Source organism: Sphaerodactylus townsendi, linkage group LG08 (assembly GCF_021028975.2).
Source record: "Sphaerodactylus townsendi isolate TG3544 linkage group LG08, MPM_Stown_v2.3, whole genome shotgun sequence".
Taxonomy (NCBI): Eukaryota; Metazoa; Chordata; class Lepidosauria; order Squamata; family Sphaerodactylidae; genus Sphaerodactylus; species Sphaerodactylus townsendi.
The window spans coordinates 68,728,603-68,755,263 of record NC_059432.1 but is presented as its reverse complement, the minus strand read 5'-3'; the positions used below and the strand labels follow the sequence as shown (position 1 = coordinate 68,755,263).

The window sequence follows — 26,661 nt, the reverse complement described above, 5'->3', positions numbered from 1 at the left end:
CATTTATCCACCTCCCTTCTCATTCCCACCCTCAATTTTGCTATCCACTAAGTTCCTGATACCTCTCTTCTCATATCTCTCCTTCCGATCTAACGTTGATTACAGATACTATATCCCATAGTCTTTTCTATACACAGTATATTTTCTAACAGTTATCTAGGGTATAATTAAAACAAGCAAATACTACCTAAATTGGAGGCTTTATAAAACAATGTACATTATTTAATACACCACATATATGGAATTTCGACACCATTTAAAAGATGTATGCAAGCTATTTTTATACAAAAACCGGTTATTTAAAGGAACTTTCGTAAAGGAAACCTTCTGATTTTAAATACTAACGACATATACATTTCACAGAAATACTCACAAGTAGCATGGTTCGCTAAGCGTACAGATCTCCCGTAACAAAATTAATATTTCCTATTGTTGTCTCCAAAACACATTTTCCCTGTAGATGGCGCGCTAGGACTATGTGTGAATCCGGCTCTCCCGCTGCCTCCATCCTAATGCTCTCATAATTCTTTCTTCCCTACACGGCCAAGGACAGATTTAGACAGGTGTTTTGCACTCTGCGCATGAGCTTAACAGAACGGCTGCTGATCCCTCACTCCGCTGCCCATTGGCTGACGCCCAGATGTCTAAAAGTAGAGCTCACGCCGCCCTCTTCTTCCCCGGAGTTCCGTAAGCAGGTGGGAGTAAATCCACCAACTTCCGGCAATAAGCCCTCCCTCGGACAAGTTCTTACGACGCATGCGCGCTATCAGCCGTGAGGCGAAGCAGTTTAGTTTTTTCGTCAGCCGATTCGAGCGTGCACGGGAACGGTCCCTCCCTCCTCCGTCCCCCGTTCCCGGCGATGTGGCCTCGTTGGTCCGCTACGGTAGAAGCGGTCGTGGCACCGGGTCTCGCGTGGGGTTGAGCGGCTAGCACTGGCGCGCACCAAGATGGCGTGTGTGCTGGAGACACCACTCCGCATGAGTGTCCTGTCGGTGAGTGGAGGCCTGGGGCGGCGGCGGCAGTCACTGGAGGTCCTGGCGGAGGAAGTCGGCAGGGCTTCCGTGGGGCGGCTTCCTTTTACTTTAGCGCGGAGGCGGCAGCAGCAGCAAGTGTGCCCCTGCTGTGGCCGGCGGGCCGAGGGAGGAAGGGGCTGCCTGCTGAGGATGCTTGTGGTGGGTCCCGCCCTCCTCCCGGTTTTTCCTTCCACCGCAGGAGCTCCCGGCGGGAGACCCTGACCCTTTTTCTTGCACTGGTTCCCCTTCCCTTTGGCAGTTCCAGCAGAAATTAAGTGAGACCTTCAAGACGAACCCAAGTTTATTTCAGGAAAAGCTTTCTCTCACTGCATCAGATGTACATAGGAAGTCTTTTTGGGTATTTTATTACCAGAGTTAGAGAAGGCATCGTGGGCCTCCGTGTGTTTTTATGTGATAGAGTAGGGTGAATTACCATGTGGGATCATACTGCCCATGTATTTAATTCAGTCTTTTTCAGTATGGTGTCCAGCCAGATGACTGAAGGCTCTTGTGTATAATATTTCCATCCCTACGTATTTTTTTTCTGACCAGCTTGTGACTTCTAACCATGGTCCCCTTTTTTCTGAGTTTTATCTCCTATTGTACTAAACAGTTTTTAGCATTGAAACTGCTGTACTTGAATGCACGCACTTGCTTAAATGTTTCCTCTCAAGCTGTTTTATTATCTTCCTAATTAGTTCGCTTTTCTGAACTTGTATTCAGAAATGCAAAATGCATTTGAACTTGAATTTAAGTTGCCAGAGTGTTGCTTTCTGTTTCCTTGTTTTGCTGCCCTGCTGGTTTCACACTGACTTCTTTTATGTCAGTTTGAGTACAAAACAAGATCCTGCTTAATTTGGGATGAGTGCAAAGCAGACCCTATCTAAAGAAATCCTTTATTGTTAAAAGAGTGGAATATCTCTGGAAATCCTGCGTAGAAACATCTCAAAGCAATTTAAAAAAAAATTGGTTGTGGGAAATGGGATGAAGAAAAAAATATTTGAGTATGGTAAAGAATTCTGGACCTGACTTCATCTGGATTAGACCTTGAGCCAGTAGAGTGAAACTGAGGCCATCAAGTTGAGTGGTCTTTTATACAGCTTTTAAATAGAGAGTCTGGTTTATCTGTCTAGTTAGAAATTAGATATAAGAGTTTCTGTTGGGCAATAAGGGCTGTACTTTCCAAGATGATAATCAAAATTTTCTTGCCACTTCTTTTTTATCTATTATTTTGTGTTCTTACCATTGCTGACAATCTTTCTACCTACATGATGATTTCAGAACCCTTTTAATAGTTTTTTAAAATCATACAGTATACTGTAAGATTTGGGCTGTAAAAAAAGTTGCAGATGTATAATTTATGCTTTCTTATGGTTAATCTTATAAGTAAGTTTCAGAATTGTAGAGAAGCAAATTTGAGTTGTAGAAAATGCAGCTTAATTATGCTGCTTAGAAGAATCTTTTACTATACTCAAATCTTTTTTCTTCATCCCATTTCCCACAACCAAATTAGAGATGTTGAGTATGAGTTTTTTATTTCTTTATTTCCAATATCTTTAAATTTCAGAGCCATACCTGGTAATAAATAACTGCTAGCTATTTCTATAACAAACTCAGCCATACAAATGGAGAACTGTTTTCTGACTTAAAAATTTGGAGGAAATCTCCTTCCTCCTATACCTATTTTTATTAGGGTTTGTGTTTTTCTATTTCCAGCTTGACTGTCTGACCAGTTATTTAAATTAGACAATGACTTCATCTTTAGTGATGCTGGAATATGGTGACTGCTACTGTGTTTTGTCTAGTGGTTTCAAATAATTCTTCAGAACTGTTCATTTGACAGTTACCAAGAATTTCTTGAGGAGAAGATCTGTGGTAGAGTGCAGATTTCTCTGATAAACAGATTGACCACAGCTTGTTGCTACCTCTACAACGTGCAGTTCCAAAAAAGTGTTGGGTGTGTTTTGAGTTATATTTCTGACTTCTATGGAACAGCATCTGACCCAGGAGACCCGGCCAGTGGTGAGGTTGGTTTCCCAGAAAAATTAAAATAGAAAAATTCTGGCCCAATAAACTGAGCATGATTTGATGTACCATGATTATTTTGCTTACATTTAATAAACATATAATATCCCAATAGCAGAATGTGTCATTTGGTTGTTAGCTCTGTGTTAGATTACTACTACCATGTTGGGAGGCATAAAAATAAGAAATGTTAGCTCTGGGTTTAATTTTACCTGCCCAATCAATCAGATGAATTCAAAACTTTTAGAATTAGAATTATTTTTATATATATATATATATATATATATATATATATATATATATATATATATATATATATATATATATATATATATATATATTTATTTATTTATTTATTTTGATTGTGTCCCTATCTCACCATACAAATTAATTAATTACTATCACATAATTCACTAATTAACCCATTCATTACTAACACATAATTGGAGAGCTGGGCAAAAACAAACAAAATGACTTTCGGAGTTGGGAGTGCTGAAGTGCCTGACGTTGCTTGGGGAGTGGCTGGCATCTTCAGAGGATCATGATCCTCTGAAGATGCCAGCCACAGATGCAGGCGAAACGTCAGGAGAGAATGCTGCTAGAACACGGCCATACAGCCCGGAAACCACACAGCACCCAAGTGATTCCAGCCGTGAAAGCCTTCGACAATAAAATGAATTTCAACAGAGATAAATGTAAGATACTACACTTAGGCAGAAAAAATGAAATGCATAGGATGGGTGACACCTGGCTTGACAACACTACATGTGAAAGGGATCTGGGCATCTTAGTAGACCACAAACTGAACATGAGTCAGCAGTGTGATGTGGTGGCCATGAAAGCCAATGCGATTCTGGCCTGTATCAATAAGAGTATAGTGTCTAGATCGAGGTATATAATTGTACCTCTCTATTCTGCATTGGTTAGACCTCACCTGGAATATTGCATGCAGTTCTGGGCATCTCAGTTCAGGAAGGATGTTGACAAGCTGGAACGGGTCCAGAGGAGGGCAACCAAAATGGTAAAAGGTCTGGAATCCATGCCCTACGAAGAGAGACTTAGGGAGCTGGATATGTTTAGTGTGGTTAAGAGGTGACATAGCCATGTTTAGATATTTGAAGGGATGTCATGTTAGTGAGGGAGCAAGCTTGTTTTCTGCTGCTCCAGAGACTAGGACCAGGAGTAATGGGTTCAAGGTGAAGGAAAAGAGATTCTACCTATACATCAGGAAAAACTTGCTGACAGTAAGGGCTGTTCAACAGTGGAATGCACTACCTTGGAGTATGGTGGAGTCTCCTTTGGAGATTTTTAAACAGAGGCTGGAGAGCCATCTGTCAGGAGTTCTTTGATTATGTGTTCCTGCATGGCAGAGGGTTGGACTTGATGGACTCACTTTGTTGTTAATTTTAATTTATTTTGTTGTCAATTTTATGAAAAAACATATATTTAGGGGGGAAAGTCAGTGTGGGTTGGGTTCCATGAAGATAGAAAGATTGAAAACCACTGCTTTTGCCGAAGTATTAGCAGCAAACCACACAGTGATTTCTGGGGTAATTACTATAATTTGGGGCAAATTTATATTGATATATAGAAATAGCATAATACTAGCGGGCCCGGCCACACATTGCTGTGGCAATTGTCCTCCTCATCACAGTCTGCAACCCACACAGATGTCCATGCAGGTCCAATGATCCCCAGCATAGCCTTTTGGGGTGGTCAAATGGAATCCCTCTTTCCCTTTTCAATTCACATCATTATATGGTGCTGTCTTGTTTTTTTAGTATAAGGTAACCATTTCCATTCCACAGCGGAACTGTCCAGAGTGCGAATCCCACTGTCCATGAGGCTGGTTGACATGCAAAGTACTGGCTTGGGTAAGGCAGAACTGGGGCAAGCAGGCTGTCCCAGTCAGGCAGCAGAGGCAGGGTGGTGAGACGCTCAGATCGAGGCCAGCTCCCTGGGTTCTTAAAGGGCCACGTGCAAAAGAAGTGGAGCCGGTAGTGTTGGTTTGCCCCTACCGCGTGGATTTCCTGAGAAAGAAAAGGCAAACTCCAGCTCGCTTTTAGTAAAAGAGAGCTGTGGCGAATATGGGTGAGGAAGTGGATAAGTGGTGGTTGGATGTGAGGGAGGGCAGAGTGAGGTGTGTGACGATGAGCTGGGTGTGTATGAGAGTATGTGTGTTGTGTGGTAGTAGTGGGTGAGGCACAGAGAGTGAAAGTTACCAGCGTGTGAGGGGGGAACCCCAACTGACGTCTCACACGGCAAAGTGTGTGTGTGTTTCACTTCCACTTGTATTACCTAACAGTATTACCTATTTACTGTTTTCACTGCTCATCTCTGCCCATCTGCGTGAACATTCTAAGGGCATACCAACCTCTCAGGCCACAGACATGCTGCACGAACATTCTAAGGGTGACAGTTAAACACAGCCAGCTTCATGGCCTGATGCGCCAGGAAAAAGACGTCTTACCTGGCTCAGGTATGGACTTTCGGCGATTTGAAGGTCCGATTACCTGCCCGCAATAGGGAGGGACGTCATGTGAAAATTTAGGGGCGATCCGACCAGCAGCTTCTGAGGGAGACCATCAGGGACAAACACATGTTTAGATTTTTATATATATAGATAATCCTAGTATAAATTTCAGAAGAAGGAATGAAATTGAAAGTAGAACGTTGGATTGGAAACAATGTCTGTAGGCTACAAAAGCCTTTTCTGCAAGCTGGCACTATCATATTGGAAGAACAGAATAAATATACATTTCAAATAAAGCAAGGTCTAAAATGATGCTTCAGTGTCTGATTTGAAGCAGTTGTAAACATTTAAGAATGTTGGGAATATAATGTAAAAGTAACATATTTCAAGAAAGAAAACCTAAGATTTTTTTTGGTGGGGGGGGGGGGATTCTTTGTGCCCTTACTTTGGAATAATTACAGTTAAAGTCCAAGTAGGCATCATTAGGATCTTGATTGAAAGTGTACATAAATTTTAAGAATAATTAAAAAATCAAGCTTTTGAAAGTAAAACCAGCATTACAGACATAAAGTTTGGTAATGTTTACTTACACTCACTTTAGTTCTTATTCATTGCATGTAGTTAAATGTGCATGATGGCATTCTTAACTATCCTTATTTTGAACAGCAGTGAAATCACGGTCATAATTGTATTTGCCTAAGAATTCCAGAAGCAATATAATATGACTGCAGTATCTGATGGTAATTGTGGTTTTGCACTGTTCCTTCATGTTTATACAACATTTTTATTTTAAAAATTAGTTATTCTACATAAATGGTTTTGAATATAGCAGTGTGCTGCGGTGTTTTATTTCAGTGCAAAACTGCTAAAGGTAATCTTTTTTTAGTCTGGAAATGCTTTCATATAAGCATTACAGCAGCCTTTTGGTTTTGCTACCAAAATAGTTTTGCAGTTTGTCTTTATGTTGAAGTCATAATGTACATTATTTTGCCTTCTTGAGTCTTTAAAAATTTTCCTGCCAAATTGACGAACCAGAACATGTAATTTTTCTATAGGAAGTCACAGCTAGCAGTCGCCATTATGTTGACCGATTATTTGATCCTGATCCCCAGAAAGTTCTGCAAGGAGTCATGTAAGTAATATATACTTTTCTTCAGTCTTACTGTCATTTGTGTTGATTTGGATTCTTTTTTCATAACATTGGCAGTACATAAGTGTATCTGCACATTCTCTCCTCCCCCTGCAAGGTATATGAGGAAGCTATCTTGTATAAATCATGGACAGCGCTCTTACATTTGAACAGTCTTTGCCATTCGACAATGTGAAAATATCTAGATTACTGCCAAATAGGTATCCACTGTTTTAGTTTTGCCTATGTTCACTCCTCTATATGGAACAGAGTCTCTGGATGATAAGTTAATGATTCTGTAACAATTATTTCTTAAAGTTATACTAAGTTTTTTAAAAATTGGTGACACTAAATGTTTGTTTTAAATATAATTTTACATGGTCTGTGGATTAATTCAAATAAATTAGAGGAAACACTTTTATTCCTTTAAAGTTGAGACATGGTTCAGCTATAATATGAAGTTCATTGTGTTATAAATGAGATGAGTTTTTAACCTCGCTTCCTTTCTCCCCTTTTCTTTTGCACAGAATTAGTTTGCTTAGTTCAGATTCCACAGCATCTTGAAACTGCAAATCAGTTTGCTTGGTTCAGTTCCAGAGGCAAGGGTGACAATCCAAGTACATGAATGGAAAAACTATGGTTTGCTGTTCATGTGATCCAAGCTATTGAATTAAAAGCTGTCTTTTTATGTCTTAGGAGCAGCAGTGGGGTAGTGGCTAGGTGGTTAATGTTTTAAGAGCAGTAGTGGTTAATAGCAGGTGTACTTAATCTGGAGGAACAGGGTTTGATTCCCTGCTCTGCCACCTGAGCTCTGGAAGCGTATCTGGGGAATTCAGATTAGCCTGTACATTCCAACACATGCCAGCTGGGTGACCTTGGGCTAGTCACAGTTCTTCTGAGCTCTCAGCCCCACCCACCTCACAGGGTGTTTGTTGTGAGGGTTTTATAGGAGAGAAAGGGGGATATAAATCCAACCTTCTTCTAAAAAGCGTGGGTGAGGATTTTGTCATAGATGCACCACTGGCAGTAAAGCCATTGTTCAAACAAATACAATGGGCTGTAGAGAACTTGTGGAGGGTGCTCATGAGCTTCTTGCTGGCCTGGCTGGGATAGACCACTGGCTGGGTGGCAAGACCCTTGCTGCTGGCAGCATCCTTTCTTCTTTCCCTCATCCTTCATCCCTCCCTGGTAGTGGAGAGACCTGACCACATACCCTCATTCCTCCCCCCCCACTTGCTGTGGAGAGCACTTGGCCCTCCTTAGGGCAGTCCCATCCCCTTACCCATGTGCGGAACTGGCATCGTGCTGGGTGGCAGAGGCAGAGAGGCCTGGTGGATGCCGCTTCTAACAGTTTCTTTTCAAACTGCGGGATGCCAGAGCGATGGCTTTGAACAGCCACTTCAAGCAGACATGACCTCAGGCACTTTCCCCAGCTGAGGAGACTGGCAGGGGGCTTTTGGAAGGGCACATGAGTGGGGTTAAGGCTTCATGCAAGAGAGAGAGTTGCATTTCTCAAGGGTGTGGAGGGAAGGCACATAGTGATGACTATTGTTAAAGGGTTGTAGAAGGTAGAATAGTCCAGTTGACTCCCCTTTGATTGGGAAACAGCACCCTCTGGACTATGTCTCCCAGAGTCTTTCACTTTAAGGAGCAAGTTGTTGAAAACATGGCTTGCCTTCTGTGTAGTAGGATTATGTATTACTGTGGCTTTCCTATCAAATCCAGGAACTTAGATAGAATTGTGTTCAGGTGCTAGAGATGCCATCCCATATCTCACCAAAATCATCCGCAGAGCGCATTTGAATAATCTTACTGCGCTTTATGCTGTGCAACTGCTAAAGTTCTGTAATATGTTGAGTTCTCAAATTAAGATTTTTATTATTCTGAAATCATTGACCTTCAGGCTCAGTTTGGACCTCACAGACAGTACTGAAATTATTTCTGAGCAACTCACCCTGATTTACTGTCAGCATATTTATTCTCTATTGTCTCCCTCCCATTATGCTATGAGCTGTGATTGAAGGGCAGAGTTTTTAACTAATTCCAATTCTTTGTGGGAGCCAATAGTGATTATTTTAACAAATTGACGTTCATCGAACCAGGGAAGAAACAGATCGCAGTGTGCAAATCTATAGGAAACAAGCCTTGTCCCAATCACAGAAGAAATTTTGGTTTGTTTACAATATCTGAATAAATGGTAATTCCATGGTAGAATACTGTGTTGTCCAATAAGTACTAGCTCTTGCTTCTGATATGTTTGACATGTTTAGTCATCATCTTTACACATGTACAGGGTAGACTCTGATCTCATGTGTCCAAGTAGATAACATTTTCTAGTGCACGTAGACCACGTGATTAAAGGGTTTGGATTGTGTTCCTGGTCTTTATTTAGTTGCAAACCAATATTTCAATTGTTTCTGTCAACTATTTGCAAGCTTGTTCAGAAATTATTCCGATTTGAAATTAGGGCATTTTAAATTATTGATAAAATTACTATTTCAATTTCAGGTCTCTCCTTGTACTGTTGCAGCTTATGCCATTCTTTGCTTCTGTGAATTTGAAGCAAAGAGACAACACTTGCTCAGTTCTAGAGGCACACACCTTTTTCAGTTTGATGCTTCATTGATCAGTGTGGTGGATCCACTGGAAAACTTCTGCTGATGGGAGGCAATTTTTGCCAATTTCCCTCTCATTTTGTTTTTGGGGATCTTCTGTCCCATGAGCAGTATTTTGGGAAGCATTTGGACCTTTGGAAGGGGAGAAAGAGAATTCCTGCTTTGTTGATGGAAATATCTCCAATCAGTTAAAACTTTGCATGCTATCCAACCATAAGCCTTCGCTCCCCTTTTGCCAGAACATCTCTTTTTAATGACGTGGCTATGCATATAATACATAGCTATCATGTGGGTTGAATTGTTTGGTGACTTTGTGTTCTTGAAAGAACTTTAATTAACAGAAAGGTTATCCTATGAATGTGCATTCTGAAGCGAGTCTTTCCATTGGGCATCTTTGGATCCAACTCTGTATCCACAAAATACTTGATTCATAATCTTTAAGTTAGAACTGTTCAAACTTCTTCTGACTACTTCCCACATCCCCCAGAAACCCTCAATATGGCAGACAGCTCAAATATTGCTTATCCTCACACATTTTATTAGTTTTTTATTAGCGGTACTGAAATGTCATATGACACTGATGGTCAATAATGTAGTTAGTTGCTTATTAGTGTTATTCAAAAATGCTGTGAATTCAGAAATGCAATAATAGGGGGAAATAGCTACTTCAGAGAAGATGACCAATTTTACATTGGTTGAACTGTATTTTTAAGCTGTCCCAATTTCGTCATATCTTGGAAGTTAGGCCGGGTCAGCCACAGTTACTAGTTGGATAAGAGTCCACCAAGTAAGTGCAGAGTCACTATGTAGAGACAGGCACTATCAAGCCACCTCTGTTAGCCTCTTGCAAGGATGTAGGTAAGGGGGCATTTCCTGAGTTTAAACCCCCCATTACATGTCTGAAGCTCTGCCCTCCGTTTGTGGTTTTTCTATTTTTAAATGTTTTTTCAATTTTTGGCCTGCAGGGGGTGCAATTTTTAGGCTAGCAGCACCAAAATTTCAGGAATATTTTGGGAGACTCTCCTGATGAAACCACCCAAGTTTGGTGAGGTTTGGTTCAAGGGGTCCAAAGTTATGGACTCCCAAAAGGGGTGCCCCATCCCCCATTGTTTCCAATGGAAGCTAATAGGAGATGGGGGCTATATCTTGAGGGTCCATAACTTTGGACCCCCTGAGCCAAACTTCACCAAACCTGGGTGGTATAATTAGGAGAGTCTCCTAAAGATACCCTAAAAGTTTGGTGCTGCTAGCTTATCAATTTCATCCCTGAGAGCAGGCAACCCCCAGATTTCCCCAAATTCTCCTTTTAACCCCCCCCCCTTCGGCATGGATTTAAAGGGAGAATCTGAGGTCTCCAGTTTAAACATTGAAAGTGATGCTGTTTCAGGGTGGGGGATAATTCAATGGGGCTCCAATCCACCCCAAACAGCATCACTTTCAGTGTTGTTTTAACTGGGGACTCCAGATTCTCCTTTTAAGGTGCATTTAAAAGGAGAATCTGGGCTCCCTAGTTAAACACCATTGAAAATGATGCTGTTTGGAGGTGGATTCCAGCATCACAGCGGCCGCCTATGCCCCCCCCCCCCAAAACTCAGATTTTGCGCTGGGCTCCATTTCCCCTAGCTATGCCTCTGCCCAGAGGGGAGGGCAGAAGGGACTGCTGGCTGGGAGCCCAGCCGGTGGGGGTGGGGCGGGAACCCACCCCATAAAAATCTATACCTATATCCCTGGTCTCTTGGCTTGAAAATCTACAGGGTTGGCAAAAGTCAACTGTGACTTGACTGTACTTTCTGCCACCATTTATTTGTATTTCATTTTTATAGCAATTGGAGAAGGACACTTTTTTCCCAGTTCTGTTGTTGTTGTGTGATTTTTGTGACAAGAGAAAATTGAGGTGGCTTTTCATTTCTCTGAAATTCTTTCCTTTTGAAACAAACTATAATTGCTGCCATAGCCAGGATTGTGTACAACTTTGTAAACTTCACCTTTATGTTTGGATGTCTATGTTCTGGGAATGTTTAAGCAGGAAGCTTTCAAGCTGTTACTGTGGAGTTTTTCAGTTGTGAGCTTTCGGTGTTCTTAACTGCAACAGAAAATATATAATGTTAATGAATGGGGTAGAAGTATAGATAACTATAGAGGTGCAAAATGCTTTGAATGAATATTGTTAGGATATATTGATTTGAACTTAAGTTGTCAATTTTTTTTATACAGGAAGGAGCTGAGGGAACGATCAGAATGTCTAAAAAGATAGAATTGAACTAGGAAGGGCTATTGCCAGTAGGACCTGTAACCGTACATATTGTACTTTAGATCCAGGAGCCGATTACCTCACCTACTTAAAGAATCCTTGGTGAATAGTTGCCTACATCTAGTATGTATTATATGCCTGTTTTCTCTTCCTGTCTTCTCCTGACTCAGGCAACCCATGATCAGGAGGAAGTTGCACATCTTTCCCACCTCCCCCATCAGGCTCCTGAGATGGGCAAAAAGCTGATGTTTGGCATCATTGGAGCCCCATGAGCCAATTTCCATGAAGGACTGTTGTGAAGAAGGGGAATGGAGTAATGTTGTCCCTACTTCTCTTTTGTGCTGTTGGAGTATCAGTGGAAACTCTGTCAAGGTGGAGACAGAAGAAGGCAGTCTCATCTCATTCCCTGTCTTAACGCCAACTGTCCAATGACATTTTTACAGGACTCCCATTATTTTGAGTTACAGTTTATTGTCATCTCATGAACCTGCTGGGGAAGGGAGAAGTATGAAATATCTACATCTATCCTTGAATCAGAAATAGGGGGTGGGTATAAACATCTAATGCATGCCTGAATGTGTGGTATCAAGGTATAATTTGTAAATATTAGAACACAGTAGTCCTGCTAGATAAGACCAGTGGTCCCTCTAGTTCAGCATCCTGTCTCATAAAGAGGCCTGCCAGTTTATCTGGAGGGCCAACAACATGACATTGAGGTCAAGGTCTTCTCCTGATGTTTTCTCCTGGCAATGGGAGTCAGAGATTAAATGGCTCTGAATGTGGAGGTACCCTTTAGTCACCATGACTGGTAGCCACTGGTAAACGTATCCTCCATGAATCTAATTTCCTTTTAACACTTTATGTTCCAATAGTCATCACTATATCCTGTGGCAGCGAATTCTACTGGAGGCGGGGGACATCTGAATGGGTTTTTTCCTGCTCGTTATCAGGGAGGCAGGATGTAGTTTTTTGCGTCACTTCCTGGGAACCGGCTGGGCACCCATCTTAATCCCCAGTTTAAATCCTGCCTCAACAGGGAGAGCAGCGCTTTCAGAAAGCTCCTGCTTTCACAACCTTTTCTTTTTTAACCCATTGTTACTCCTTTCTACGTTCCTTCAACCCTCCAATCTCCAAAACCTCCATCCAACCTTCCCTCTCCTTCTTTCCTCCTCTCACCCGTGGTTCTCTACTCCCGCCACGAGGCTCCTGGCCCCTCCCCCAATGGCCACCGCTTCCTTCTCCCTGGAGAGGAATTATAATAGTGACCTTTTTACTTTCAATCTATTTTCTAATAATCCACATCACAGACTTTGCCCTCTTCAATGCATCACACTGGGGTTGTACTTTCATTGAGCTATCTCAGAAGTTAAGCAGGGACAACCTTGTTTGGTACTTGGATTGGAGACCATCAAGGAAGTCCAGGGTTGCTACAAAGAGGCAGCCAATAGCAAACCACCTCTGAGCATCTCTTGCCTTGAAAAATCCATGATGAGGTCAAGTTGGCTACAATTTGGCAGCACTTTTCATCATCACCAGTGAACCCATTTTCCCCAACATTCTGTAGCATGTAGAAGATTTGAGGGGATGAGGACATAATTTACTTCATGCAAGGCTTTGGAAACTTATAGAAGATTGTGGGTTGTAGATAAAGCAAGATACAATTTTGCTGCTTCTGAATATCTCCAAGCCTGAAAGGAAGTGAAGTTGGCCAATTGCATTCTTCATTAACTCGGGAGAGGGTGGGGTCCCTCTGCCTTACCCAGCATCAAACAAGGCCTCCCCACCTCCAATTCTCTTTGATGCCTGGATAACTTCATGGGTAGGAAAATTTTACTTTATGTTGGGCAGACAGTAGTTAACTTTTGGTTGCTTCTAGTACCTAGACAGCTGTGCACCCGAATCTCTTTCCAGTGTAGCACTACCACCCATTATTACACTTGTTTATTTGTAGTCTAATATGAGCATAAAGGTCTGTTCCTTCTATATTTAGCATATGTATTTTCACAATATAATTTCTTCCATTCCTGAGATCTGTGAGGTGTTCCTGGGTGGCAGTCACCTCTCCTGCAGTCCTGCTCCCACTGTGTCTAGGTCAGGCTAAGAGCAGCTGTCCTCAGAATGGGAAGGAGAGAAGGTTTGTCTGCAGCTGTCCTAGTCCCTGACAGGGAGATTTCCCAGTCTGTTGTGGGAAGGCCTCTGCCTGCTTCCTCCCCAGCTTTGCCCCTTTCTGCCACCATTATGGGGGTTGCTCCATCCCTCCCCTTTTCTCCCACCAATCTAAGCCCCAAAGCTGGCTGCGAACCCTTCCCTCAGGTTGGCTCCATGGAGCACCCCTCAGAGTTTTGTCCTGCCTTCATACCAACCACCTCCCTCCCTGCCTCCATGTCAGCCTTAGATGCTGAGACCTGCCTGTTGCTGGGTAAAGGTTGCTGGGTCTGCTGACTCCACTGTCTCACCATGCCTCTCTTCCAGTGTTGGGGCAGTGAGGCATTGCGCACCTCTGCCAAATTGCCTGCTCACCTGCTCATTGGCTTGCTTCCTGTTCCAGCTTCTGAGCTGCCCCTGGATGTCCTCATTATGCCCAGCTTCCCCTGTCACCGTCCCTTGCCACTGCCAGATGGGTCTAGGGCACTGGACCTCTGGGCGGATCAGTGAAGAGAAGGGGGCAGTTGGCAGGGCCATCGCAGGACACACTCATTAGTTAAAAATTATGGAGATTGTCCAGAAATTAAACATTACTGATTTCTGGACTTCAGTATGAAAGGTATTAGATACCTGAGTGATGCTTTGGTGGCTTTTTTCTAAAGCTGCTCAAAATAATCTGGCCTTCAAAACTATGTTTGTGACTTCAGAAGTCAGAATTGGATGTACTGTCCATTATTTATGAATATGAATTTTCTTTTTAAGTGTAACACAAAGTACAATATAAAACAGTGGTGGCGAACCTTTGGCACTCCAGATGTTATGGACTACAATTCCCATCACCCCCTGCCAGCATGGCCAATTGGCTATGCTGGCAGGGGCTGATGGGAATTGTAGTCTATAACATCTGGAGTGCCAAAGGTTTGCCACCATGGATATAAAGTATTGATGTTGTATACTGATGAACATTCCTGCTAATACTGGTAATACTTGCTGTAATAATGGGTGGCATCTGTGTGCCTGATTTTGGTAAAGGCTTATTAGTTTTGTATGAACTGCAGGTAAACATATTTCTCTCAGCCGCTCCTTCCACTTATGCAACATCTATGCTGGCAGCCATCCATACCTGGATGATGGTAGTAATTTCCTATCATACTCCATATTTAAAATTTCTAAGTGTATGTTTTTGATCTGCAGAAAATGATAGTCTGTTACTTCCTTAATGTTTATTGTTTCAGTTCAGGTTATATTTTTTTCTTGGGCAGTTATACCACATGGTGGGTGGGGAGTTAGACTTTTCCAGATCACATTTTTATAAGTATTAGCAATCTACTTTATAACATGATTGCAAGGATTGCTGCATTAATGTACATAAAGCACTTTGGCTAATAAACTGTAACCCTCATTTAGAGAGGTAGCCTGGCCTGTGTTGTGTTGATGGTAGAGATGTGAAAACTTAGGGGGAAAATAGAAGCATTTATAAATTCTACTTCCTCCTTGTGTTTTTTTTTTCCTGAGGCCCTTTTCAATTTTTTCCAGCAGAAAAATTGTAAATTTTAGGGAGTACTGAGAAAACTCATATGAAATATTTTCTCTTCAGAATGCATGAAATACTTTTAAAGACAAGATGGGCATGCTGTTTATCCATAGAGCTCTTAAATCCAAGATGCATTTCTGCACTTAGAGCAGTGCTTCTCAACCTTCCTAATGCCGTGACCCCTTAATACAGTTCCTCATGTTGTGGTGACCCCCAACCCTAACATTTATCCATTTTACAGATGGAGAACACTGATGCAGAGAGTCTTAGTAACTCCTGTGAAAGGGTCGTTCGACCCCTAAAGTGGTCCCGACCCCCAGGTTGAGAACCACTGACCTAGAGAGACTCCTAATCTTCATGTTGGGAGCATGCGAGTCTTACATTACTGTTCAACTGTAGTATGTCCTCTGTTGTCCTTTTGACCTGAGTTTTCCCTTTTGGTTGACCTGTTTGCCTCTTCCTCAAACTACTGTGACACACATACTCACAGATTGGGAACAAATAGCATATTGCCCTGCTTTGCTGGGGAGAAACAAAGATTGGAATGAGATGGGGCAGAAACTGTACTAAAGCCTTACTGAAAACCCTGAGATTTTCATTTTAGATCTGAGCTTTCTAACCAGTAGCTACAGAAGAAAGAAGGCAGCATCTAGCTCAGGGGTAGGGAACCTTTAACACTCAAAGAGCCATTTGGACCTGTTTTCCACGGGAAAAGAAAACACTTGGAGCCGCAAATAATTTTTGACATTTAAAAGAAAGATAACACTGTATATATTGGGTTTTTTTACCTTTTACTCCGCTCATTCTGAGAAGCGCATGGATGCATCCGCCCTGCTGCCTGCAGGGCGGGCAAGGATGGGGCTGGCGGCTCAGCTCATGGAGCCGCAGTGCAAGGGCAGAAGAGCCGCATGCTGCTCTCGAGCCGCAGGTTCCCTACCCCTGATCTAGCTGGAGCTAGGTCCAGCTGTGCAGATATTATAGTTATTGATCTTTGGTGTGACCCATTGTGGTACATAATATTACATTATTTGGTCAAAAAGTATGTGTTTTCTGTTTAATTTTTCCCTACCTTTCAGATATCAAAAATTAAGGTACACATGACATGATAGCATAAAGTGCATCAATTTGCAGTTTTCTATCAAGTGTTGGGTATATTAGCAATTTTGCTTGTATGAAATGTCACAATATTTACTAGGCAGATTATGTTTATGGGGTGGTTTGCCATTGCTTTCCTCAGTAATTTACCGGTTATTACCAGCAAATCGAATACTAATTTCACCGACTTGAGAATGATAGAGCGGTTAGTCAACCTTCATCTGGCTACCGGAAACCGACTTTTGTCAGGATAGGTTGTGAGCAGAGCTTGGAGTATAGTATTGCAGCTTACCATTCTGCACCACAGAGCTCCTGTTTAAATGCCATAAATATGTGAAATATTGAAATTTTATATTCTAAGCTAGTTTTTAAGGATACTTGTTATGTAGTTAAAGCAGGAAAATTAGGTTTGGTAGGACAGTAAGTTTTGCATGTATTTTTCTTTTCTTTTTTTGGGGAGGGGGGGAACTCCAGAAAAGAAGTTTGTTTTTATGAATTTAAAGCTTCCAGAGATTTTACATCTATAGTTGACAGCGACTTAGAGGCCATTTGGCTTGACTTTCTCAAGTGTCTTGTGAACATCCCAATCTGTCATGCCCTTATTAATCATCTTGCAACTTCAAGTTTTTAAAAACTATTCTTATGGTGGTTTTTCAAGGCCCCTTAGATTCTGTTTGATGGATATAATATTTATCCAAGATAATCTCAGTAATGGGATTTTTGTTCCATTGCATAACTAGTAGAAAATTTGTATAAATGTCCTTATTTTTAATAAGAATATGTATTTCGTTTTAAAGATTCCAGGCTTTAGCGGCTAAGTAGGAGCTTTAAACCCTTCAAATCTGTATGCACTGTACCTAAAATATGAGGGAAAAGTGATTCAGAGAGTAGACCTGTCGTTGCATCACAAATAGAGCTGCAAGTGAATGTATACTGTATCCATTTTCTGTCCAGGTTATGGTGTAATCCTGTTAAGGCTATTTGCAGTGCGTAGCCATATTAGTCTTTAGCAGTAGTACAACTTGAATTTTGTTCTATTCAAAAAATGAAAATGCTATAAATAATTAAATAAACACTGGTTCAGTGTGAACATGAACTTAGTATGACTAGAGGGTTAACATATGTCCTTTCTCTCCATATTCATTGTTAGCAAAATTTCATTACTTTACCATAGTACGTAAATCACTGTAAATGTTCTGCAAATGGCCAGAACAGTAGTGACCATCACTGGTTCCTTTACTGCCCCCTAATATATGTGGAGAGAACATGTTATTTGAATGGCTGGGTGATTGAAATATACCATAGATTTGAATGGGCAGTGTTCATGGGAAGTGTTGCTGGTGTCTATTTTAGTACTTAGAAGCAATGTGGCAAGCTATTTGATCTCAGTGGAACTAAATTCTGCAAAACTGAGCCTTAGTACCTCAGCATAATTTACTAGGGTTTTTCTCTTTCTGGATTTACAGAGATATGAAAAATGCTGTAATTGGAAACAACAAACAAAAAGCCAACTTGATTGTTTTGGGAGCAGTTCCAAGGTATGTCCTCTGCTACTCCTTTTCACTAACTCACAGCAGGTCTGAAGCTCAAGCTTTGAACATTATGGCACTTCAGTTTGACTGTTGACTCTGCCTTGTCTTAACTGCCTTGTCTTAACTGAGACTTAGTATGTCTAGTTCTTGTAGAAATAATTGTGTTTATAGATGCTTCAAAAATTGGGATTTATTTTGCTTTCCAACTCCTATGTGTATGTCTCAGTGCCAAAATGTGCATTGTTAGCAAAGCCATTAGAAACCACAATAGGCATTTCTTTGCATTTGATTACATGGGACAATTGAAGACAAGAAAGGAACAAGACAAAACAAGTAGCAGCGTGAGGAAAAAACAAATCAAATTTGCAAGTTTCATTTTAGATTGCAAAACTTAATGTCTTCTATTAATGCTGTTAGGCAGCAGAATTACTTACTGGTTAACATAAGGATATCAAGGTCTGCTAATTGTAAAATGAATGTAACGCAAGGTGAATAGTTTATTTTAAGCTGAATGTTCTATCCTTATGTTGCATGTGGGAAGAAAACAAGGAACAAGTCTGCTTTCCCAATATCATGTTTGCACCAGCAGTACAACTGGATAGATATATTCCAGTATAGTAGATGGTCGTGTCCCTGTAGTGTATTAGACTGACATTGCACTCCACAGGGTAAGAGAGGTGGGGATGGAATCTTGGAAGTAATGCGAGGTGTGTCGATGTCAGTGCCCGCTCTGCTGGCATAAGGAACAAATGGTAGAGGGGCTAATATGCTGGAGTCACGCAAAAACCTGGAACCTGCTGCATGTGCTGATGCTTCTCCACCACGGTAGTGACAGTGCAGGTGGGGTAATCCAGGGGTGGAAACGACTTTAGTCAGCTTCCATAGGGCTTTTGGCCCAGGAACACCCCTTACACTGTCTGGCGATGTATGCCACACTGGGCAGTCATAGGGGTTTGCAGGTTGGACAGGGAGTTTTTTAGTTTTCTGTGTTCCCTGAAAGCCCTTTAGGAGGCATTGTGGCTGTGCCGCCGTCCCCAGTTGATTGCCGTATAAGGTATAAGACTGTTTCTGAAATGTCATTTTCAAGACAAAGGTACATTTTTTAATGTGAACCATCTATGTTGCTTTTGAAAATTAAGACATATGTTTTTTGGACTACTTTTCAGAATTCTGCCAAGTACTGCTGACAGTGTGTTTCCACTTGCAAAACAGACTTGTTTCCTTAAAAAAAAGTTTATCATAGCTCTTCCACAAGGAAATAAATCTCTGAAAGTAGTTCTTATAAATGTATCACAACATTTCTACTGGGGGGGGAAGACATCTTGCTGGAGATATGTCCATCATTGCTTGCAGGGAGGCAGGGACCAATCAAATTCTTTCTATCTCACTTCCTGTGACGGTCCTCAGGGGGCTGAACCCCTCAGTTTTGTTCCTGCCTCTGCAGGGTGTGCAGTGCGTTTAGCTAGGCTCCGCTTGCTGAACCAGTGTGTATGTGTGTGTCTTAGTTTGTATAACGATATTTTAGTCAGTAGACTGAGTGTTCGTCTGTCTCTTGCGTCCTGTCCTGTGTGCTTGTGCAAATGAGCTAGCTTGAACCAACATAGGGCATAAAGGAAGAGAGAGAGAGATTACTCAAGTGGAAAACTAATGGCTTCAAGATCTTTCACTCCCCCGAGGGAGTCTTTTACCCTCTCCTCCGCAGAGAATACCAGAGGCGCGAAGGGTAAAAAGAAGCAAACGGAGCCGCCCGGAGAGAGACGTAACCCTCCCGCACGAGGATAACGCCGCAGGGCGCCCGGAGGGACCTCCCGAGTCCAAGAAAAGAAGAACGCAACGCCGCTGGGAGCCGCTACTTTCCCAGGGCGCAGCTGATACAGCCGGGTTCTGCCAAATCTTTCCGCCCCTGCGCGGGCATCGGAACGGTCCGCCGACGGGGTGATGCTGCAGCCGGCCATGGCACCGTCCTCAGATGAGCAAGCCGCCGCCCGATCCAGCAGGCAAGACCCGGGCCCCAGTTCCACCAGGGCTGGGGACGAAACGCAGCAAATGGCGGGAAACGGAGCAACCGGCTCCAACCCAGAAGCCCCCGCGAGGGAAGCCCAGATTCCCGCCAATTCGCTATTGCAACTTGGCAGGCAGCTCCCCCTGCTGACTTTGCAGAGATACTGAAGTCGCTATTGATAAAGCACTTACAGCCAGAGAAACGGCACAACAGGGGACAGGGCGACTCAATCAACGCCCCTTATCGCTCAAATCGCCCCACCCACCATGACGATAGTAGGAGAGGTCGAAAGCAAGGAACCCCTTATCCTTCCCAGATGAGGAAGAAGAGGGTTCAGACACTGAAGGCATTGAGGCTAACGACAGGTTTTCGGAAGGCGAAGACTCCCTAGAGGAATCTTTCTGAGCAATCCACTAAGCTGTTTAAAAACGAAGACCTGCAAATGCTCATAGTCAAAACGATTTCAGCCCTTGATTTGCAGGATGACTCAGACGCTACAGAACCAGAAAACCCATTAGGGGAGGACTCTTCCAAGACCGTTAAGGGTTTCCCGGCGGGAAAGCAAGTGTACTTCCCAAAAGACAAGGAGGGGGAAAAATGTTTTCCGTCCCCTAATACTTCGTGAAACGCATCAAAAAAAGAATGGCTAAACCCAGCTGGCAGGAAGGGACTCTCCCCCTCTTATAAAAAAAGACCTACCTACTGCCTCCCACCTTCCATGATATAAGCTTGCAGAACCCCCCAGTAGACTCCCCAGTAGTCCTACTGCACTCGGGGGGGCCTGGTAGCAAAAGAAGGAGAGGGGTCCATTAAGGACCCGTTAGATCGTAGGTCGGAGGCTGCCCTTCGCAGATCTCACGCCTGGCTGGCTGCCATAATGAAAATCCCTCACACCAGCATCCACCGTGTCCAGGGCTGCCATGGAGTGGTTAAAAAGGGTCTTGGAGCGACTCCCAGCAGAGGAGTCGGCATTAAGAGAGGGGGTAGAGAGGGTCCTAATTGCCAATGCCTTTATTGCAGATGCCACTATGGACGCCATTACTCTCGCAGCCAGAACCATGGCATCAAACATGGTGGCACGCAGGAACGCCTGGATCCGTCCATGGCAGGCAGACCTTCAGTCCAAACATGTGTTAGCCGCCTACTCCTACCAGGGTACGGCCCTTTTCGGAAAAGAACTAGACCAGGTCCTCGTAGAAACAAAGGACAAAAAGAAAGCAATGCCCAAGACCCTAAAGCCAGAAAGGCCACAAACATTTACCAGAACCACCTTTAGAACGATAAAACCATGGCTAGGTTTCCCAAGGAAGCGCCCACAAATTGGTAAAACCAGGGTTCCTTTCGAACAAACAAAACTTCCGCCCCTTCAACAAGCAGGGTAAAAGTTTCAAAACCGACCGTAACAAACAATGACGGGTGCAGACCTCAGGGGTCGCCTTGCAAAATTCCACCAACACTGGCAAGGCGACCACGCGGACAGATGGGTGCAGGAAGCAGTCTCAAAGGGTTACACAATAGAATTCCTAAAAATGCCAAAACACCATTACATGCCTTCCCCTGTCCGGGGACCCTGCAAAGGCAAAGCGAACCCTAGAAGCAATAGACCATCTAATAAAGATCCAGGCAGTGGAGGAAGTCCCAATCCAGGAGAGGTTCTCAGGTGTTTATTCACATCTCTTTACTGTCCCCAAAAAATCGGGAGACTACAGAGCAGTGCTAAACCTGAGGCTTCTCAACAAATTCATCAAACTACCGAAATTCAAGATGGAAACTCTGAAATCCATCACGTTGGCACTCAACCACGGGAACTTCCTCACCTCTCTGGATCTAAAGGAAGCTTACCTACATGTCTTAATACACCCGGCTCACAGACGCTTCCTCAGATTCCAGGTGGCGGAACGTCACCTCCAATACAGAACGCTTCCCTTTGGGCTAGCTACGGCCCCACGAACGTTCTCCAAAATTCTGATGGCCCCCATCATCCTCCTCAGAGAGCAGGGAATACATATTTATCCTTACTTAGACGATCTTTTAGTCCGCTCCAAATCTTACAGCCAGGGCCTAGAAGATATAGAAAGGGTGCAGAATATGCTGCTGGAACACGGGTTCCTGATAAACAAAGAAAAAAGCTCCCTTACTCCAGCTAACAATTAAATCACTTGGGTGCCATCATAGACACCAACAGGGACACCCTATTCATCCCAAAGGAAAAATTATAAAAATTCAGTAAAGTTTCACCAGAAAAAGAGCTAGGTTTAAAACAGCATTCCCTTACTCCAACTGAAGCGAAGTCTTCTAGGCCTATTCATTTCAGTGCGGATAGAGCTCTTCCCCAATGGGCGCCAGATTCCACGCCAGGCCTTCTAAGCAATTATTTCTGAGAAGATACCTCAAAGAAACATTTCATTCTAAAAAGGGACAAAAAAAGTAGCGCTTTGCCCGCCCCAGTCAGAGACAGGCCTCAGCTGGTGGATCACAACAAGGCTAACCTCCTCAAAAGGAAAAGAGGGTTCCTGCAACGGGTCACAGACCGCAAATATTTACAGATCTAAGCCTGGACGGGATGGGGAGCAACCCTAAACCAAACAATTTGTGCAGAGAACTTGGTCAGCTCAGGAAACCAAACTTTCCAATAAACGTGGCATAGGAAACAAGAGCAATCAGACTAGCCCTGAATCCTTCCTACCACAGGATCGAAGCACACACAGCACATTACAATCGGGCGAACAGACAACATTTCAGCCAAAATGTACATAAACAACCAAGGAGGCTCAAGATCCCCATCGGCTGCACCACCAGGAGGGTGTCCCCAGGATCCTCCCAATGGGCGGAACACCATCTCCTGTCCATAGAAGCACAACACATAAAAAGGAATTCAAAACAAAAAAAGGCAGACTGGCTAAGCAGACAGCAGATTCATAGGAGGGGGAATGGCATCTAAACCCTGATTGTTTTTCAGCAAATAACCAGAATGCTCGGCTACCCTACAGAGGACCTTGTTTGGTTTCACTTCCCCCCCAAAATGCTCAGGTGGAGAGCTTTCATGATCTTTCACGCAGGGTACTACTGCCCCAGGGCAATAAGCACGATGCGCTTGATCTCCCCTCATGGCCTCCATCGGGACAATGTATGCCTTTCCACCTTTTCTTTCCAGTGATAGCACGCCTCCTCAGAAAAAAAATAAAAGCAGGAGAAGGCGACGGTCATATTAGTGGCTTTTTCCTAAGGTGGCCCAGGAGACCGTGGGTTCTCCACCATACAAGAGATGCTTCGATCAGCTTCCCCCTTCCAACTGACGCCGACACTCGACCTTCTTCTGTCCCAGGGGGTCCCCATCTATTTCCCCAATCCGAATGGTCTCTAGATTGGACCGCTATGTGGTTTGTGAGAGAGGGAGGCACCTTAATCGGGAAGAGTAGTTTCCTCTGAAAAGGTAACAACACACTATTCTAGCGGGCGCGCAAAAAATCCAAGCACCTCACCAATATATACAATGCATCTTTGGAAAGTTTATGTGAGATGGTGTAAATGCCACTCAGTGAACCCGGAACAACCGGCCCCTCCAGAACTTATTGGAAATTTCTTACAGAGGGGATTCGACATGGGGGCTCCTGCGAGTACCACACTAAAAAAGACAATCTAGCAGCCATAGCCACTGCTTTGTCCTTACATTGAGTGGCTTCTCAATCGCAAGTTATCATAGGGGATCGTTATGAACTTCTTCTTAGGGGGTCAAACTTTCGCGAACCCCCCCCGAACAATCCATAGGTTTCTTCATGGAGGTTACACACAGTGCTGACAGCTCTTACTAAACATCCGCTTTGAGCCCATCCAATCAGTTCACCTGAGATGGGTGGAGAATGAAGGCATTGGTTCCTGACTGCCATAATCTTTCTAGCTAGGAGAGTCTCAGAATTGCAAAGCTGCCATCCTCAAACCTCGGAGACTGTGTTCCTCCGCTTCTCAAAAGGACAGAGTAAACACTGAGAATGGACCCGCCTTCATCCCAAGGCAAGTGAACAACAGTGCCTTTCCACCGGCAACAAGACATAATACTACCAAAACTTCATGCCAAAACCCCTCGACATCCTAAGGAGAATTTCTGTGGCACACGCTGATGTCAGAAGGGCGCTAAAAGCCTTCCTCTCATTAGTAGGGACGGAAGATCTGGCGGAAATCAGAGGCTCTATTCGTCAATATTCAGCCTCCAAAGGTAGGACATCCGATGTCTAAAGCGGCTGTGAGCTCTACGCTGAAGGCAGCGATCTTAGAGGCATACAAGGCCACTGGCCTGCCAGCACCATCAGGAGTCACCGCGCACTCACTTAGGAGTGCGGCAACTAACGCAGCGTTCCGAAACCATGCATCGGTGGAGGAAATATTCAAGGCAGCAACCTGGTTCTCGGACATGTCATTTTTTTGTCAGGACATTACAAACTCAACTCCATAGCAGCTACAGAAGCAGCCTTTTGGTAGGAGAGTTTTTGGAAAACATCATCGGAGATTGATGAGACCCACCCTAATTGGGGGACACTGCTCGGGAAGGTCCCCAGCAAGATGTCTTCCCCCCCCAGTAGAAGAGTCCATTGGATACTTACCGTGAAGGGCTTTTCTACTGGAGGGAAGGGAAGACATCTTGGACCCTCCCTGGTCTCTATCATCATCCGATGATGGAAATCCACAACAGGATTTGAAAACTAGGTTGTCAGCAAAGCATAGAGTGTTGTAAAACGTTTCGTTCGTATTCAGTTCTATGTTCATTGAGGTTGACTGGTTGTGTTAATTTGTTGTACTGTTCATGTGGAGCTAGCATTTCCTGTGGTCCTCATTTATACTACGATGTCAGAATGTGTACTGAGGGGTTCAGCCCCCTGAGGACCGTCACAGGAAGTGAGATAGAAAGAATTTGATTGGTCCCTGCCTCCCTGCAAGCAATGATGGACATATCTCCAGCAAGATGTCTTCCCTTCCCTCCAGTAGAAAAGCCCTTCACGGTAAGTATCCAATGGACTCTTCTCTAATGCCCACCACTTCAAGAAGCTTTGTTTTTTGAATATATTTAAACTTCACTTAAGATGTCTGTAAGTAGAATTTTTCAGTTTTTTAAAAACAAATTTCAAGTTAATTTACTAACAGTTCTTTGTGTGCTTGGTCTGTGGTAGGGCAAGGCAATTGTACTGCTTGTGCAATGCTGATGGCTTTGTGTTAATATAACATTTTGTGTTAATATAACACTCATTCTTTTTCTGGTTGGGGTATCTCCCTTGAGGAGTATGAGTTCTGTATCTGCAGCCAGAGTTGTGATGCTACTGATGGATTTTTGTAGCTTTGCAAATTCAAACAGGCTACCTTAGTTAATAGTATCTCTGATCAGGAATTGCTTTTATGTTGGGCTTTTGTTTAATTTCTGTTGATTGTCTTAGGAATTATAACCACTTCAAACAGAATGGAAATGAAATAAAGATGGGCATTTTCAGTATATTTTGTTTGTGAAATTTAAATGCTGTTTGGGTAATACAGAATCCATGTATTTCTCAGCATAACCCATTTATTGGTTCATTGGATTACACAAAGTAGCCAAAACAGAAAAGGCACAGTCCTGCCTACATAAAAGACTACTTGTTTTTAAAAAGCAGTTTATTGTAGGCCAGTGCTTCTGAAAGCAATGTATTGAGCATCATCAGTATTGGGGTGAAGATAATCAGTATGGCCCCAGATTCCTGTTGGCTCTGGTCTGTGTTGATTTGATCAGTTAATTTTTCTATTCTGATAATGTCTCATTCCTTCAAAAGCCATTGATGAAAACTTCAAACAGCCTGGAAGGTATTATCAATTCCTGGTTGAGTACTTATCTGAATGTATGCTAAAACTGCTGTTTAGAAATCAAGCTATTTGCTTGATCAGATTTCATTTAAGATTTTGGATGCGAGCCAACAAAGTAGCTAGATATTTGGAAGCACTTGGGTTAAATGTGCTGAGATGCTGGACATGCTGTTTCCCCTCATCTCCCTCCTTTCATACGCCACTCGGTTTCTGTCTTCTTCCTTTAGTGCAGGTTATGGGGAGTGTTGCATCTGCATTGAAAGCCAAACAAAATATAACGGCATCTGCAGGTCCATTTTAGAAGCAGTTGTGTCCAGATTGGGGGCACAGCATGGGAGGCTGGTTCTACACCTGAAAAGGCAGGTGGGGATTCAAGAGCAATTGGACTGGGCCCCCAGCCTGGATCAGGGTCTCCCTTGGAAACTTTTCTGTTTGAGGACTTCCCTTCTTAGGTCTGCAGTAGAGTAACCTGAAAGATCAAAGTGTTTTTCCCCTGTTTTTTCTTTAGAGTTGTAGTTTTTTGTGTCAGGTTTATGTCCACTTATTCTTTTGCATAGGGACTGACCTGTTTGTCTGATGTAGTGAATGGAAGGACGTTACTGATGTGGGTGGATACATTTGTCAACCCATGTGTTTCTGTTATAAAAATTTAATGCTTGCACAATGCTGTCTAGAAAATATACTTCTTGTATGGATTGGTTCATGGTCCGGTGGTAGTGTGTTGGATTAACAAACGTATCTTTACAGTCCAGTCATTTTCCTGAACCCACCAAACAGTCCATTTCCTACACTAATCTTTGTTCTACAGCCACATCTGTTCTGATCCCTTTGATAGAGATTCTCATCTGCAGAATCTACTACAGACATTATTGGAATTACAATACCACCTGATGTACTAAAGAAATAGATCAACAAAGCCAGAATTATACCAAGGGATAACCTGCTACGTGATGAGCCCAAATGAACAGGGAACCACCAAACCTTAAACAATTTCTCTACCACAACGATACCCTTCCTAATACAG

The 26,661-nt window shown here is 43.1% G+C and overlaps 1 protein-coding gene across 2 annotated transcripts in view; it reads left to right on the top strand.

Annotated features, from left to right (window-relative positions):
• The first annotated feature begins 697 nt into the window (after positions 1-697).
• Positions 698-26,661, top strand: part of ARMC8 (armadillo repeat containing 8) — a 66,370-nt gene continuing 40,406 nt past the window's right edge. Inside the window, exons 1-3 of one of the 2 annotated variants that reach the window (XM_048506000.1) lie at positions 699-992; positions 6,567-6,643; positions 17,747-17,818. In XM_048506000.1, the coding sequence (XP_048361957.1) occupies positions 948-992; positions 6,567-6,643; positions 17,747-17,818 (194 nt within the window). In that variant the 5' untranslated portion in view covers positions 699-947. Of the gene's footprint in view, positions 993-6,566; positions 6,644-17,746; positions 17,819-26,661 lie in introns of both variants that reach the window. The other variant, XM_048506001.1, reaches the window with a different exon arrangement.